The following is a 17,350-nucleotide window of genomic DNA, read 5'->3' as shown; positions in this document are numbered from 1 at the left end:
AGATAACATACCACCAGTTCACTATGAATCTTGCTGTTCAGCTCATGTAGTGTTGTTAATGGTCCAGATGTTATGGAAGTTGGGGGTGTAGGGCCAGTGAAGCTACAACCGGATTTGAGTTGTGAATGTATGATATTAATATATAATAATCTACCTTATCTTTGGTAAAGTATAACAGACCTGTGGATTAGAAGTGTTATCTCCTGGATGGGGGGATTGACATATACGTGTGTGGCAGGTGATGATCCGAACCTTAAAGTACCTGCTATGTGTATTGATGAAGGCTTTATATTTGTAATGGCAACAACTGTTGTCGCAGGAGGGGTTGCCAACTCTTCAGGTCTGAATTTCTCACAAACATCAATACACTCTTTCCATAAACTGATCGCTATTTCATCACCACTAAATTTTATATACATAGTAAACATTAAAAAAAAGTAAAAGTAATCATAAGAAAGACTAGGCTTTGTTAAATGTTGTCAACCTTTCGTCTGCAAGAATTAGAAGAACGAATTCTTCTCCATTACGCTTTGTGCAATTTCTCATTTTTTTAGCACGCCAATGAAATCTGTTAGTTCAAATAGAATGTAGTTAAAACTGGAAGTAATATTAATATTACATCTTTTATGTATATACCTGGATAATTCAACGGGTTTTCACCTAAGTTGAGGAGATCTGTTTTCGAGGCAAACCGGAACCAGGTTGCAGGGATTGTGACAGTGTCAGGAAGAGGAACAATTATGGAAATCATGCCAACATCCATATAGATTTCGTTTTCTTGAACTTTCTGATACTCGTCTAAATAGGGACAGGTGTACTCTGATATTGTGTAGCAGTTAGAGATATGGAAAATTGATTCTATGTACCCCTGATTTGTTCTTTGTCCCAGAATCTGTATAGCATCTCCCTAATGTATTGAAATACAGTTAACTGTTAATAACGGTCAGTAATCATAGTGTATTTTTTTAATGAGGTTTGATTTGCTTACGTATTTGTCCACACCGAGATACCATGTTTCATGCCGACGGTACTGTGGTTTCCATTTGCGCAGAATTCGCACCTGTAATGCTCCTCCTTCGCATGCATACTTCAGGTCAGATATGTTAGTCATGTCTCTGTTAATTCAAGCAATAAAGGATGGGTTAGTGATTATATATAATGATATTAATGTAAAGAGGCACAATACAAGTAAAAGTGAATTTTCAGGGAAAGAGTACATAGGTAGATAGTAATGGAATTATCAACCTCATTACAGTTAACTTTGGATAAGAAATCTTTAAAAACGACATTTTTTGTTTGATTATGAGGTGTACATTCGTCATTGTTTATCAGGATTTTCAGGGATGTAGGTGATGTTGCTCTTGATAATGCAACATAAAGTTGACCATGTGTAAATACGGGCTGTGGCAAATAGATGCCAATCCTATTTAGTGACTGCCCTTGGCTTTTGTTTATTGTCATGGCATAACAAATTTTAATTGGGAAATGTTTACGTTCAAAGGCAAACGGTAGATTAGCAGGTTTGTGAACGAATTTAATGCGAGGTATGTATACACGCTTCCCAGTGCACGTTCCTGTTATAATTGTTGCTTTTTTTAATGTTTACTATGTATATAAAATTCAGTGGTGATGAAATAGCGATCAGTTTATGGAAAGAGTGTATTGATGTTCGTGAGAAATTCATACCTGAAGAGTTGGCAACCCCTCCTGCGACAACAGTTGTTGCCATTACAAATATAAAGCCTTCATCAATACACATAGCAGGTACTTTAAGGTTCGGATCATCACCTGCCACACACGTATATGTCAATCCCCCCATCCAGAAGACAACACTTCTAATCCACAGGTCTGTTATACTTTACCAAAGATAAGGTAGATTATTATATATTAATATCATACATTCACAACTCAAATTCGGTTGTAGCTTCATTGGCCCTACACCCCCAACTTCCACAACATCTGGACCATTAACAACACTACATGAGCTAAACAGCAAGATTCATAGTGAACTGGTGGTATGTTATCTACCTCTATAACAACCTTCTGACATACTATTACCAAAACTACAATGATATAAGAATCTATAAATACAGGATAAAACATTCAATGTACAAGCTACAATGACAACAATCACATTCAAAGACTGCTGGTTCCAAGTACTATGCACAACTTGCAAAGATCCGATTTTCAAGAAAAGCAATTACTGGAGTTGCAGTGCTCATGGAAAAACAGCCTCACTCATGTTCCTGTAAATATCACTATGTCCCAGAAATGTAATACCAGCAAAAGTTATTTATGCTAAGTTTTATTAACACATAATAACCCCATACAGGTATAAACTAATTACAACTCTGACGGACCCAACGGGCTCTCTAACTACAATCATGACCGATGGCGCGGCTCAAAAACTAATTGGTGCTACACCAGAAAAACTAATGGCTGATGATCATGAAAACAATAAAAAGCTCCCACCAACACTTATCAATGATCACGAGGGCACATCAAAGACTATGTCAATACAAATGCTAAAAGGCTCTACAACTTAAAACATTCGTTTCATAATCGTTGACATACATGAAGTAACCATGGTTAATCAGTCAGTCGCACCGGTCACACCAACACAAGTTTCAACAACTACAACGACAGCAACACCAATCACTCCAGCAGATCTTCAAGGTTCCGCAAATGTTGAAATCAATCCTATACTTGGAATGGCATCTACAACATCACAAACATCACACACAGCAAGAACATTGACATACGACACCGCTGGTACTTACATATCCACTTTACTTGGATAAAAAATGTCAATTTATAACTCAGTTTTTATTACCATACAGCTGAATCTGTACTGAAGAAACAACCGAAGCGAGGACGTAGAGCAAAGTAAACACCAACCTCACCTTATGTTGTCATTCCAAATTTCTGCACCTTCTAGATCGTTAGCTGACTTCCATTTACCCGTGCTAAATCCGGATACTATTGTAGTCCTGCAAAACCGTCTCTTGCTAGAAGAGTCAAGTTATGATAAGGAGTCCTTGCAACACCAACACTCACAAATGTTTCTACAATTAAATGAAGATCAGATGCGTATTTATAAGACCGTTGTCATATCCGAAGAAAACAAAAAACAGGTGTTGCTTTTTGTGTACGGACATGGCGGGACTGGAAAGACATTTTTATGGACTACATTACTTGCATACTTCAGGTCTATTGGGAAAATCGTTCTTGCGGTGGCTGCTTCGGGAATTGCATCTCTACTTTTGCCTTCTGGAAGAACTGCTCACTCACGGTTTAACATCCCAATCAATTTGGCTGTAAAAAAATCATGTGACATCAAGAAAAGGACATTACTTGGAGATTTGCTCAAACGGACATCCCTCATTATATGGGACGAGGCACCGATGAGCGACCGCCGATGTTTTGAGTACCTCGATCGATCTCTTAGAGATGTGTTGGAGTGTGAAAAATGACCTTTCGGTGGCATTTCAGTTTTACTAGGTGGTGACTTCCGTCAAACACTTCCAGTTTCCCCAAAAAATTTCCCGAACTGAGATTATTGCATTAACCCTTCCAAATTCGCTGCATCACAACATGCGCTTAACACAGACTACCACTGATGTAAGTAAGGGTCTATCCATAGCTGCCTTCGCTGACTGGCTACTTAACATTGGGAATGGAACTTTAGGTGTGCCAGATGCAGACAATCCACATACTACAACCTGGGTAGAAATACCACCTTCGCTTTTAATACCAATAGATAGTGAGTCTTTGAAAAACCTAATCCTCTTTGTCTATGGAAATAGACTGCTGGACAATCCCTCACCATCCGATCTATCTGTAAGGGCTATTGTTTGTCCCACAAATGACACTGCTGACAAGTTAAATGCAATAATTCTGGAAATGGTAAAGACCGATGAAAGGGTTTATAAAAGTACAGACGCTATGCAACCTAATGGCAAGTATACATCAGAGTTAGAGGGTTTATATCCCATTGAATATCTAAATCAGCTAACCTTTGCTGGAATCCCACCTCACACTCTCAAGCTGAAAATAAAAGCTCCTGTTATGTTGCTGAGAAACATTAACCAGAGGGAAGGTTTGTGTAATGGCACACGGTTAATTGTTTCACAACTACTTCCAACCATAATTGAAGCAACAATTATAACAGGAACGTGCACTGGGAAGCGTGTATACATACCTCGCATTAAATTCGTTCACAAACCTGCTAATCTACCGTTTGCCTTTGAACGTAAACAGTTCCCAATTAAAATTTGTTATGCCATGACAATAAACAAAAGCCAAGGGCAGTCACTAAAAAGGATTGGCATCTATTTGCCACAGCCCGTATTTACACATGGTCAACTTTATGTTGCATTATCAAGAGCGACATCACCTACATCCCTGAAAATCCTGATAAACAATGACGAATGTACACCTCATAATCAAACAAAAAATGTCGTTTTTAAAGATTTCTTATCCAAAGTTAACTGTAATGAGGTTGATAATTCCATTACTATCTACCTATGTACTCTTTCCCTAAAAATTCACTTTTACTTGTATTGTGCCTCTTTACATTAATATCATTATATATAATCACTAACCCATCCTTTATTGCTTGAATTAACAGAGACATGACTAACATATCTGACCTGAAGTATGCATGCGAAGGAGGAGCATTACAGGTGCGAATTCTGCGCAAATGGAAACCACAGTACCGTCGGCATGAAACATGGTATCTCGGTGTGGACAAATACATAAGCAAATCAAACCTCATTAAAAAAATACACTATGATTACTGACCGTTATTAACAGTTAACTGTATTTCAATACATTAGGGAGATGCTATACAGATTCTGGGACAAAGAACAAATCAGGGGTACATAGAATCAATTTTCCATATCAGAGTACACCTGTCCCTATTTAGACGAGTATCAGAAAGTTCTAGAAAACGAAATCTATATGGATGTTGGCCTGATTTCCATAATTGTTCCTCTTCCTGACACTGTCACAATCCCTGCAACCTGGTTCCGGTTTGCCTCGAAAACAGATCTCCTCAACTTAGGTGAAAACCCGTCGTATTATCCAGGTATATACATAAAAGATGTAATATTAATATTACTTCCAGTTTTAACTACATTCTATTTGAACTAACAGATTTCATTGGCGTGCTAAAAAAAATGAGAAATTGCACAAAGCGTAATGGAGAAGAATTCGTTCTTCTAATTCTTGCAGACGAAAGGTTGACAACATTTAACAAAGCCCAGTCTTTCTTATGATTACTTTTACTTTTTTTAATGTTTACTATGTATATAAAATTCAGTGGTGATGAAATAGCGATCAGTTTATGGAAAGAGTGTATTGATGTTCGTGAGAAATTCAGACCTGAAGAGTTGGCAACCCCTCCTGCGACAACAGTTGTTGCCATTACAAATATAAAGCCTTCATCAATACACATAGCAGGTACTTTAAGGTTCGGATCATCACCTGCCGCACACGTATATGTCAATCCCCCCATCCAGAAGACAACACTTCTAATCCACAGGTCTGTTATACTTTACCAAAGATAAGGTAGATTATTATATATTAATATCATACATTCACAACTCAAATCCGGTTGTAGCTTCACTGGCCCTACACCCCCAACTTCCACAACATCTGGACCATTAACAACACTGCATGAGCTAAACAGCAAGATTCATAGTGAACTGGTGGTATGTTATCTACCTCTATAACAACCTTCTGACATACTATTACCAAAACTACAATGATATAAGAATCTATAAATACAGGATAAAACATTCAATGTACAAGCTACACTGACAACAATCACATTCAAAGACTGCTGGTTCCAAGTACTATGCACAACTTGCAAAGATCCGATTTTCAGGAAAAGCAACTACTGGAGTTGCAGTGCTCATGGAAAAATAGCCTCACCCATATTCCTGTAAATATCACTATGTCCCAGAAATGTAATACCAGCAAAAGTTATTTATGCTATGTTTTATTAACACATAATAACCCCATACAGGTATAAACTAATTACAACTCTGACGGACCCAACGGGCTCTCTAACTACAATCATGACCGATGGCGCGGCTCAAAAACTAATTGGTGCTACACCAGAAAAACTAATGGCTGATGATCATGAAAACAATAAAAAGCTCCCACCAACACTTATCAATGATCACGAGGGCACATCAAAGACTATGTCAATACAAATGCTAAAAGGCTCTACAACTTAAAACATTCGTTTCATAATCGTTGACATACATGAAGTAACCATGGTTAATCAGTCAGTCGCACCGGTCACACCAACACAAGTTTCAACAACTACAACGACAGCAACACCAATCACTCCAGCAGACCTTCAAGGTTCCGCAAATGTTGAAATCAATCCTATACTTGGAATGGCATCTACAACATCACAAACATCACACACAGCAAGAACATTGACATACGACACCGCTGGTACTTACATATCCACTTTACTTGGATAAAAAATGTCAATTTATAACTCAGTTTTTATTACCATACAGCTGAATCTGTACTGAAGAAACAACCGAAGCGAGGACGTAGAGCAGAGTAAACACCAACCTCACCTTATGTTGTCATCCCAAATTTCTGCTTATGTACCATCCGATATAAAAGGCAGTAGGTTATATGTAAACCACTTACCCCTCTAACAACTGTACTCTATCAGGATTACAAACATGTAACCGTCATTTTGCACTATGGATTGTAAACACATACTCCACAAAGTAATGAACCTTTTGTATAAAAGTAATATTAAATATTCCAAAAGAAAGTAATATCGTTAAAAAAAACGCCATTCCTACCACACAATAAATCATTCACAAACAAAACATAAAGTAAGCAATATCAACTCAGAAATAAAATCTTTTTAGTCATCTTATACAAATAAAAACTTACGACATAATCAACATGTAAGAAAAAAATTAAATCATACTCACCTCACTACAAAATCCTTACACACAAAATAAAACTTAAAATAAAAACAACAAATGTTTACTTATCATATGCTACCTTTGAAATTCACGGCAATCCCTTTCATTCATAGCTAATATTTTGAATACTATATATTTTCAAATTAAACTTTGATATCCTTTTCAAAATAATTTTTATAAGTTATGTATGACTATATTCCAATTCGTGTGCTATCACTATTTCTTCAAAGATCAAGTTCACATCATAGTGTTCCAAATCTCTGCATCATCACAGTCTAATACGTGCTTTTCTACATCAAGTTAGCAAAGTCTTTTGAGTTAATAATGAGTTATTGCAAATCATGTGATTATCGAGTTAAAAATGACTTATTTTGCAAATTATGTGATTACCGGTTTAGAACAATTAACTTTAGACTCGGAAATATTGGTCTGCAAAAGAAAATCTTAAAAGTTAATTAATTTACTACAAATCAATAATTATAGGTTTTTTTTATAGAAAAACGATGTTGACACAATAAAACTTTAGAAAATATCCATAAAACAACATTGTACTTTATAAAAATATGATTTTTCACATTCTTTACAAGGAAAAGTACAATGTTTTGTTGTATGAGTATGTGTTGTTTGGGAAAGTTTGTATCTCTGTTTACAGATTCTTAAAAACTGTTTTGCCCCGATTTGATTAAAAAAGTTATTAAATGTGATATGTGTAAATTGTGGGTTAAAAATAACACAAAAAGTTATTTTTCGTCTTTATTTTGGATAAAGGGCATTTTGGTCTTTTTATATAAAAATGAAATTTAACATTAAAACTTTAGAAAATATTCAAAAAATAACACTACATAAAATATGCAAAAAATCTTAATTTCATTTCGGTGACGTATTTTATTAAGAACATGTTTTCTAGAATAGTAGACAGGGTCATATTATGGAAGAAGGGCATTTTGGTCGTTTTATAGAAAAATAAAATTTTACAATAGAACTTTATAAAATATACAGAAAATAACATTGTACTTTATAAAAAAAAATATGATTTAACATTTTTTACAAAGGAAACTACAATGTTTTGCTGTGTGACTATGTGTTCTAAAATAAAAATTGCAACGCATGCGACTGTTTTGCCATACAAGAAAAGGTTATTAAGAAATCTAATTTTCATTCCAATGACATATTTCCTTAAGAACTATTTTGCCCCGATTTGATTAAAAAAATTATTAGATGTGATACGTGCAAATGGGTGGTTAAAAAGATAAGAAAAGTTTTTTTTTTTTTTGGATAAAGGGCATTTTGGTCTTTTTATAGAAATATCAAATTTAACAATAACACTTTAGAAAATCTGCAAAAAAATAGCATTGTACTTTATAACAATATGATTTTTAACATTTTTTACAAATGAAAATACAATGTTTTGCTATGTGACTATGTGTTGTAAAAAAAATTTGCAACGGATATGACTATTTTGCCCTGCTCAGAAAACTACTTTTAACTTTAATAAAACGCAAACAACATGTTTTCTAGAATAGTAGACAGGGTCATATTATGGAAGAATGGCATTTTGGTAGTTTTATAGAAAAATAAAATTTTACAATACACATTTATAAAATATACAGAAAATAACATTGTACTTTATAAAAAAAAATATGATTTAACATTTTTTACAAAGGAAAGTACAATGTTTTACTGTGTGACTACATGTTCTAAAATAAAAATTGCAACACATGTAACTGTTTTGCCATACAAGAAAAGGTTATTAACAAATCTAATTTTCATTCCAATGACATATTTCCTTAAAAACTATTTTGCCCTGATTTGATTAAAAAAATTATTAGATGTGATACGTGCAAATGCGTAGTTAAAAAGATAAGAAAAGTTTTTTTTTTTTTTTTTTTTGGATAAAGGTCATTTTGGTCTTTTTATAAAAAGATCAAATTTAACAATAAAACTTTAGAAAATATGCAAAAAAAATAGCATTGTACTTTATAACAATATGATTTTTAACATTTTTTATTTCTTTGTAATGTTTGAGTAAGTTTTCTTTGTAACATTTTTTACAAAAGAAACTACAATAATTTGTTGTGTGACTATGTGTTCTTAAAAAAAATTACAACATATGACTGTTTTACCCCTACTCAGAAAACTAATTTTAACTAAAAATCAACATGTAACCCTTACTCCAAAACTACTTAATAATAGTTATATTATTTGCAGATTATGAAGTTTTTACACCCGATTTGATTGAAAAAATTATTAAAAAAATTACAACACATATGACTGTTTTACCCCTACTTAGAAAACTACTTTTAACTAAAAATCAACATGTAACCCTTACTCCAAAACTATTTAATAATAATTATATTATTTGCAGATTATGAAGTTTTTACACCCGATTTGATTGAAAAAATTATTATTTTCTGTGAGTATTTGTTGTAAAAAATATTGCACCAAAAACACTCACACGATTCTTACAAAATTACGGTAAAATTATAAAGGTAAAATAAACATATTTTACCCCCAAACTAATACACCCACCATCATAGCCCACCATACAAAGTATTGCTACAACCATCAGAAAGAGCCACGCCATCATCCAAATAGACTTACACAACATAGCTAATTTATTCTACAACAATTTAATGACACTCACAAACCGATACATACCTCCACGTCAATTATCAAAACCCACCTCCCAACTTAAAATACTATATAAGAAAATACCCAATCCCCCAGCACATGTTCACAAGAAAATACCAATCCCAGCCAAAAAACCAAGAAAATGAAAAACAAAGAAGTCGAAAACGTCATGTAGGCGCTTATCGCCTACCTCCGCGATGTAGGAGATTTCATGGAAGCAGTCCAAACCAGAATTGGGTGAAAAAATTATTATTTTCTGTGAGTATTTGTTGTAAAAAATATTGCACCAAAAACACTCACACGATTCTTACAAAATTACGGTAAAATTATAAAGGTAAAATAAACATATTTTACCCCCAAACTAATACACCCACCATCATAGCCTACCATACAAAGTATTGCTACAACCATCAGAAAGAGTCACGCCATCATCCAAATAGACTTACACAGCATAGCTAATTTATTCTACAACAATTTAATGACACTCACAAACCGATACATACCTCCACGTCAATTATCAAAACCCACCTCCCAACTTAAAATACTATATAAGAAAATACCCAATCCCCCAGCACATGTTCACAAGAAAATACCAATCCCAGCCAAAAAACCAAGAAAATGAAAAACAAAGAAGTCGAAAACGTCATGTAGGCGCTTATCGCCTACCTCCACGATGTAGGAGATTTCATGGAAGCAGTCCAAACCAGAATTGAAGAAAGATTTACCACAGAAGACAAAACATAGTACAATAACGACAATTATGAAATTTTAAAAAACATACTTGAAGAAGCCAAAGTTGAGGACCTCTCCATGCAAGACAATATCTCCTTTATGCTTGGATCAATCCACAAAAAGGATTGGAAAATACAAACATGTAATAAAGTGGTTTACATATAACCTACTGCGTTTTATATCGGATGGTACATAAGCAGAAATTTGGGATGACAACATAAGGTGAGGTTGGTGTTTACTCTGCTCTACGTCCTCGCTTCGGTTGTTTCTTTAGTACAGATTCAGCTGTATGGTAATAAAAACTGAGTTATAAATTGACATTTTTTATCCAAGTAAAGTGGATATGTAAGTACCAGCGGTGTCGTATGTCAATGTTCTTGCTGTGTGTGATGTTTGTGATGTTGTAGATGCCATTCCAAGTATAGGATTGATTTCAACATTTGCGGAACCTTGAAGGTCTGCTGGAGTGATTGGTGTTGCTGTCGTTGTAGTTGTTGAAACTTGTGTTGGTGTGACCGGTGCGACTGACTGATTAACCATGGTTACTTCATGTATGTCAACGATTATGAAACGAATGTTTTCAGTTGTAGAGCCTTTTAGCATTTGTATTGACATAGTCTTTGATGTGCCCTCGTGATCATTGATAAGTGTTGGTGGGAGCTTTTTATTGTTTTCATGATCATCAGCCATTAGTTTTTCTGGTGTAGCACCAATTAGTTTTTGAGCCGCGCCATCGGTCATGATTGTAGTTAGAGAGCCCGTTGGGTCCGTCAGAGTTGTAATTAGTTTATACCTGTATGGGGTTATTATGTGTTAATAAAACTTAGCATAAATAACTTTTGCTGGTATTACATTTCTGGGACATAGCAATATTTACAGGAATATGGGTGAGGCTGTTTTTCCATGAGCACTGCAACTCCAGTAATTGCTTTTCCTGAAAATCGAATCTTTGCAAGTTGTGCATAGTACTTGGAACCAGCAGTCTTTGAATGTGATTGTTGTCAGTGTAGCTTGTACATTGAATGTTTTATCCTGTATTTATAGATTCTTATATCATTGTAGTTTTGGTAATAGTATGTTAGAAGGTTGTTATAGAGGTAGATAACATACCACCAGTTCACTATGAATCTTGCTGTTTAGCTCATGCAGTGTTGTTAATGGTCCAGATGTTGTGGAAGTTGGGGGTGTAGGGCCAGTGAAGCTACAACCGGATTTGAGTTGTGAATGTATGATATTAATATATAATAATCTACCTTATCTTTGGTAAAGTATAACAGACCTGTGGATTAGAAGTGTTGTCTCCTGGATGGGGGGATTGACATATACGTGTGTGGCAGGTGATGATCCGAACCTTAAAGTACCTGCTATGTGTATTGATGAAGGCTTTATATTTGTAATGGCAACAACTGTTGTCGCATGAGGGGTTGCCAACTCTTCAGGTCTGAATTTCTCACGAACATCAATACACTCTTTCCATAAACTGATCGCTATTTCATCACCACTGAATTTTATATACATAGTAAACATTAAAAAAAGTAAAAGTAATCATAAGAAAGACTGGGCTTTGTTAAATGTTGTCAACCTTTCGTCTGCAAGAATTAGAAGAACGGATTCTTCTCCATTACGCTTTGTGCAATTTCTCATTTTTTTTAGCACGCCAATGAAATCTGTTAGTTCAAATAGAATGTAGTTAAAACTGGAAGTAATATTAATATTACATCTTTTATGTATATACCTGGATAATACGACGGGTTTTCACCTAAGTTGAGGAGATCTGTTTTCGAGGCAAACCGAACCAGGTTGCAGGGATTGTGACAGTGTCAGGAAGAGGAACAATTATGGAAATCAGGCCAACATCCATATAGATTTCGTTTTCTAGAACTTTCTGATAATATATATATATATATATATATATATATATATATATATATATATATATATATATATATATATATATATATATATATATAACATGTATTTGTAATTTCTAAAAAAACATAAAAACACATATTTATACTTCTAAAAATATATACATATAAAAACCCTAAAAAATAAATATTTACATTTTAATCCGTATATATATATATATATATATATATATATATATATATATATATATATATATATATATATATAAACTCGTATATAAATAAATAATAAATAAATAATGTTTAAAAGTAACTTATATACCATGTTTAATTAAACATTTGTTCATATTCATACACGTATTTTTTCTGCAAGAATACATGTGTAAAAAATAAAATAAAAATTAAGTAAAAATTTAAAAGATTTAAAAAGAAAATTATCTAATGATATAAACATATAAAAATGGCAAAAAAATCGCATATAAAAATGTAAACATACTGTAGCATATAAAAATGGCAAAAATTAAGTAAAAATATAAACAGTAGCATATAAAAATGGCAAAAAAAAAAAAAAATCGCATTTTTCAGTTTTATAGGTTAAACCCTTTTCTTTTCTAAAATCTTAAAGAGTCTCATCAAAAAAAAAAAAAACAATCTGCTATGACGATCGCAAATTTCTGCTTTCTGCTGCCACTTCTACTCTTACCATTTTCCCTTTCAGGTTTGTTCTAAGTTTTTAGGGTTTTCCATGGATTTCCTCACATTCTTATCGTATTTCTTATCTCTAAACAGATAACGCCTTCCCTTCTCAACCTTCAATCGGACGAAATCTCCTCCAGGATAAGAAACGTCTCCCTCATTTCTCCCAATTCACTATCATCAATTTCATTCATAAATCCATGCCCTAATTTCATAAAATTACAACCAATAACACTTATCCATTTGCTTCTACTCAAACAATTTTTTAGGTTTTAAATTTCATTATTTGAATGTGCAGCATGCCCATTAAGCTTCGAGACCATGAACTACACAATCATCACCAGCCGTTGCAAAGGACCAAAATACCCCCCAAATCTCTGCTGTCAAGCTTTCAAAGACTTCGCTTGCCCTTACGCTGATGAATTAAACGACTTATCAAACCAATGTTCAACACAAATGTTCAGCTACATCAACCTCTATGGAAGCTATCCACCTGGCATTTTCTCCAACTTATGTCACGACAACAAAGCTGGGCTTGTCTGCGACGCAGTTCCACCACAAGATTCTACTTCCAACAACATCTCCGATCACTTCTCACTACTGCTAATTCTAGTTTCACAATTATTCCTAATCATGTTTCTCCCGTGAGTTTCAATACAACAACTCTTATAAATAATATTTCGTGTCTTATTTTACAAATACTGAAATATTATTATTATTACATAATTATATAGATTACAACAATAACAACAACAACAACAACACTCTTATTTGTAGCATATAAGTTTTCACCATATGAGGGATCTTTTTGACTTTGACTGAGTCTCCTCTGTGATGCACCATGAATTTGGAAATGTGCTCAACTGCAAAGACTTTTTTTTTTAGTTTCATAAAAGAAATATAAAAATAAAAATAAAAAAATTAGGGTTTAGGATGTTTACATTGCTGAGAAGCTTTGCTCCATACCATGCAGAATCAGCACCATAAGGGGAAGTGATGACACGAATTCCATTGGATATGGAGGGAGGTAGAAGATCATGTACTTCCTTTTCTAATCTTTCTACAATTATTTAAAACATGGAGGATTTATAAATTAATATTTATATTAAAAATTAAAAGTATTTATATTTATAAATTAATTTATACCTTGTAAACCTGGTAAACATGCAGTGCCTCCAGCCAACACAACTGTCTTGAACCAAGTGTGATCGGTTCTCATTTTGGCAGCATGGCAACGCTCAATGCAATTTGCCACTGCCTGATGCAGACCCATTGCATTTCTAAAAGGGTAAAATTGGAAATTATATAAAAGTAATTCAAAGGCATAAGTTTATAGATATTTAATTAAAGTGGATAAATGATTACATTAATCCTGCAATATGTGGCTGAAAGAGAATCTCTCCTGTTTGGAAACGTTCTTTCTCAAGAGTAAAGAATCCCTCAGAAGCAACTTTGTATGATGCTTTTGTATTATCCTTCTTTAATTCGTTCTCATAGTCAAAAGCAACATAGCAAAGATTCTACAACAAGAAAACATTATTAACAAAAAAAATATATGAAAAAAATATATATATATTTTATACCTCTTTCAATGAGCGAACAGTGTATAATGAAGAAACATGTAGATTTCTTAGACGAAGTTGCTCTTTAAGGTATTCAGTAAGCTTTAAGCCTCCAACACCCGTAGATACAACACCCACTTTATGCATTACTTTACCATGTAAAACTGGAAATGACACAAATGGAATCAGCAATTCCATTCCGTTGTTGATTCCATCATTGTAAACATTAACTTAATGATTGTAAGAGGATGAAAGACTAACATACTTGGGACAACAGATGTTTGATGGAAACCGATATTTACAAGAATTCCAGATGTTCTTCTTGCTGAAAACAAAGCTAAAGTTGCCTGCATATTAACCTCATTGAGTAAATGACCATCTTACCCTTGTTTAGGGGACTAACAGACAATAAGTACCTGACTGACTGCACACACAGAAGGAACCTTCATTCCAAACAATGCTGAGTAAATTGCTTCTTTGAGTTGGCGTCTAAAAGCTTTATCAGCACCAGTATCTGAAGCAAATTTAAAGAAATTGCATCAAACAAAATCACAATTCATGATCATAATTCATAGCATCATGTAAATGAAGATTAATGAAAATGGAGCATCATTATACAGGTTTTTGGGACACTATTGAGAGAATACCATCATAATGGGAGATTGGAATTGAGATAATGACTGGATGCATAGATGACTTAACACGCATCCTGCATATGAATATGTGATTCAAGTTGTGAATACTATAAATATTTCAGATTTGAATGAAAGGAAAACAAAAGGCACTTAAATTTGTTACTCTACAAGAAATTTTTCATGTGTATTCGGCATGTGTGACAAGTTATAACTACAAAACATATTGCATAATCAGATGAAGGAGATGTTTGTAAATGTAATCAACAATGAGACACCTGCTATAAATTGTTGCAAAAAAATGACGAAGCCTAGCGTACAATGGAGACTCAATGTTACCAAATTCCTACACATGAAGTCAAAGTTTTAGAACAGTAACTGAAGTGCAATAGAAAATGCAAATTCGAATGAAGTTGCATGTTTATATCATCATCCGTTAAAGCAATTACTTACCACAAATGTTGCTGAACGCCCTGATGGAGAATCATACTTGCTCCAACCAAATTTGCAATAACCAGCACCACCTTCGGTAAAAGATAGAAAAGACCAAATTATTGGCAATGAACATCAAGGCAATAGAAATCACTTGGTAATAATCGTAGATGTAATGAAATCAAATGCAGATTTCAGACCTGTTTATTTCGTCACCTTTATAAGAACTATGGAGAAAACAAAAAAGAAGAAGAAGAAGAAGAAGAAGAAAGTTGGAATGAAGGATTGGGAAGAAAATAGTACGCATACCATCAACGATGATAGCTCCAGGAACTTTTGCTCGTTCACCATAAATATGCATAAATGATTGCATCTGACGAGGATACGTTCTACAATCACAATTCAAGTATTTCAGTCTCGTATGATTGAATTGAAAATTCCTCTCAAATCACCATAAATAGTTCATAAAACTCAAAATTCACTCGTTAAACATCCAATAAGGCTGAAAATTAACAAAATGAAAACCTACCGGAGAGGAAAACCAGATCGTAAGTTAGTTTCCGCAAAGAAAATTGAGTCCCAGGGATCCTGTTGGTTCTGAAGAAAGAATATCCATAACATGTTATCTGAAACTATGAATTTCCACGATTTGCAAACACATGTGAGTCTAGCAGCCTCTTTTGGTCCGAGAAGCTTGAGTATTTGCATAAATATATCTAGAGGCAACTGATCAAATGCCCCAGTGGATGAGGAACAGATGATAATCTGATCGGATAGGGTTCCATGAACCGGGCTGTAGTCCAAATTGTATAGCGAGTTTGAAGAAGAATCACTCGAATTCCAACCACTGGAAACCGATTCCCAAACCCTCCTCAACAGCTGTGCCATCGGAACTGACTAGGAGTTCTCCGGTGAGGTTTAATCGTTTAACGGAGACGAGATAAATTTATAGTGTGAACGGTGACAACACCAACGACCAATAGTGAAATGATTTCATGTTCAGTCCACCGGAAAATATCAATAAAAGTAACTTCCATGTTTATCTTACATTTTCACCCTCTTTTGAAAAAGAAATATTGTTCTTTTTTAATGACAACACCACATATTATTTTGGGATAAGACTAAACCCACAAACGTTGGTGTGGGTCGGGTCAAAACATTAAATGGATTTATAAAGTTTCATCCTAACTTATCGGTTTAATTAGTGTTAATCAGTCTATTTTTGTTGATTTTATATCAGGTTTCGGGTTAAAGTTTATATTTTGTAAATATGTTATGTGGTTGAAATATTTTAAAGGTTGCCATCGGTATTTTATTTTTATTTACTTTAATATTTTCTAACTAAAAGAAAAACAAAAAATAAATATTTACCTTCTACTAACCCACCACCATACTCTCTCTCTCTCTCCATTACTGTCGGATCATCACAATTGTTTGTCAGTAAGGCCTAGATTTTTAACACAGAGTACATCCAAAAAAAATTCACTTATAAAACGCGAATCATTACAAATTCGGTGTACATCGTATCACAAAGTAGTACAATTAGTTATCAAGAAGATCTTACAATCCAATGTCGTTATTGTTACAATTTCATCAATGATATACAACCTTATAACATTACCTTACGACCAATAAAACTACTTTAGTCTAGCACATATATGTACACTAACGGTACACCGGAATTATGCTACTTAATAGACATACAATGTTACTAACCATGCTATCAAACATTTCACTTACTCAAAATGCATAGTAGACTTAAAGTCGTGTTAGCTATTATTAATATCTATAAGCTCCACTACTAGTAATTAATATTACATAAACGACTA

At 33.9% G+C, this 17,350-nt stretch overlaps 3 protein-coding genes across 3 annotated transcripts; 2 read left to right on the top strand and 1 right to left on the bottom strand.

Annotated features, from left to right (window-relative positions):
- Positions 1 to 3,594: 3,594 nt before the first annotated feature.
- On the top strand, positions 3,595 to 4,581 carry LOC145016771 (uncharacterized). The gene has a single exon (XM_078974988.1). It carries the CDS (start codon positions 3,595 to 3,597, stop codon positions 4,579 to 4,581), a length of 987 nt encoding a protein of 328 aa, XP_078831114.1.
- An 8,247-nt stretch (positions 4,582 to 12,828) lies between these two features.
- Positions 12,829 to 13,594, top strand: LOC145015536 (GPI-anchored protein LLG1-like). The gene is made up of 3 exons (XM_078974016.1): positions 12,829 to 12,917; positions 12,989 to 13,045; positions 13,194 to 13,594. The coding sequence occupies exons 1-3, from the start codon at positions 12,857 to 12,859 to the stop codon at positions 13,541 to 13,543; spliced, it is 468 nt and encodes a 155-aa protein (XP_078830142.1). The 5' UTR covers positions 12,829 to 12,856; the 3' UTR covers positions 13,544 to 13,594.
- On the bottom strand, positions 13,541 to 16,596 carry LOC145015535 (actin-related protein 8-like). Its single transcript, XM_078974015.1, has 12 exons — positions 16,051 to 16,596; positions 15,831 to 15,910; positions 15,543 to 15,613; positions 15,368 to 15,435; positions 15,105 to 15,166; positions 14,874 to 14,971; positions 14,723 to 14,804; positions 14,479 to 14,621; positions 14,261 to 14,415; positions 14,042 to 14,175; positions 13,837 to 13,955; positions 13,541 to 13,758 (listed from the first exon to the last, which is right to left on the bottom strand). The coding sequence occupies exons 1-12, from the start codon at positions 16,407 to 16,409 to the stop codon at positions 13,684 to 13,686; spliced, it is 1,446 nt and encodes a 481-aa protein (XP_078830141.1). The 5' UTR covers positions 16,410 to 16,596; the 3' UTR covers positions 13,541 to 13,683.
- Positions 16,597 to 17,350: the final 754 nt, after the last annotated feature.

Source organism: Lactuca saligna, chromosome 9, assembly GCF_052625555.1.
Source record: "Lactuca saligna cultivar CGN05327 chromosome 9, ASM5262555v1, whole genome shotgun sequence".
Lineage (NCBI taxonomy): Eukaryota > Viridiplantae > Streptophyta > Magnoliopsida > Asterales > Asteraceae > Lactuca > Lactuca saligna.
This window is presented reverse-complemented; position numbering and strand designations above follow the sequence as displayed.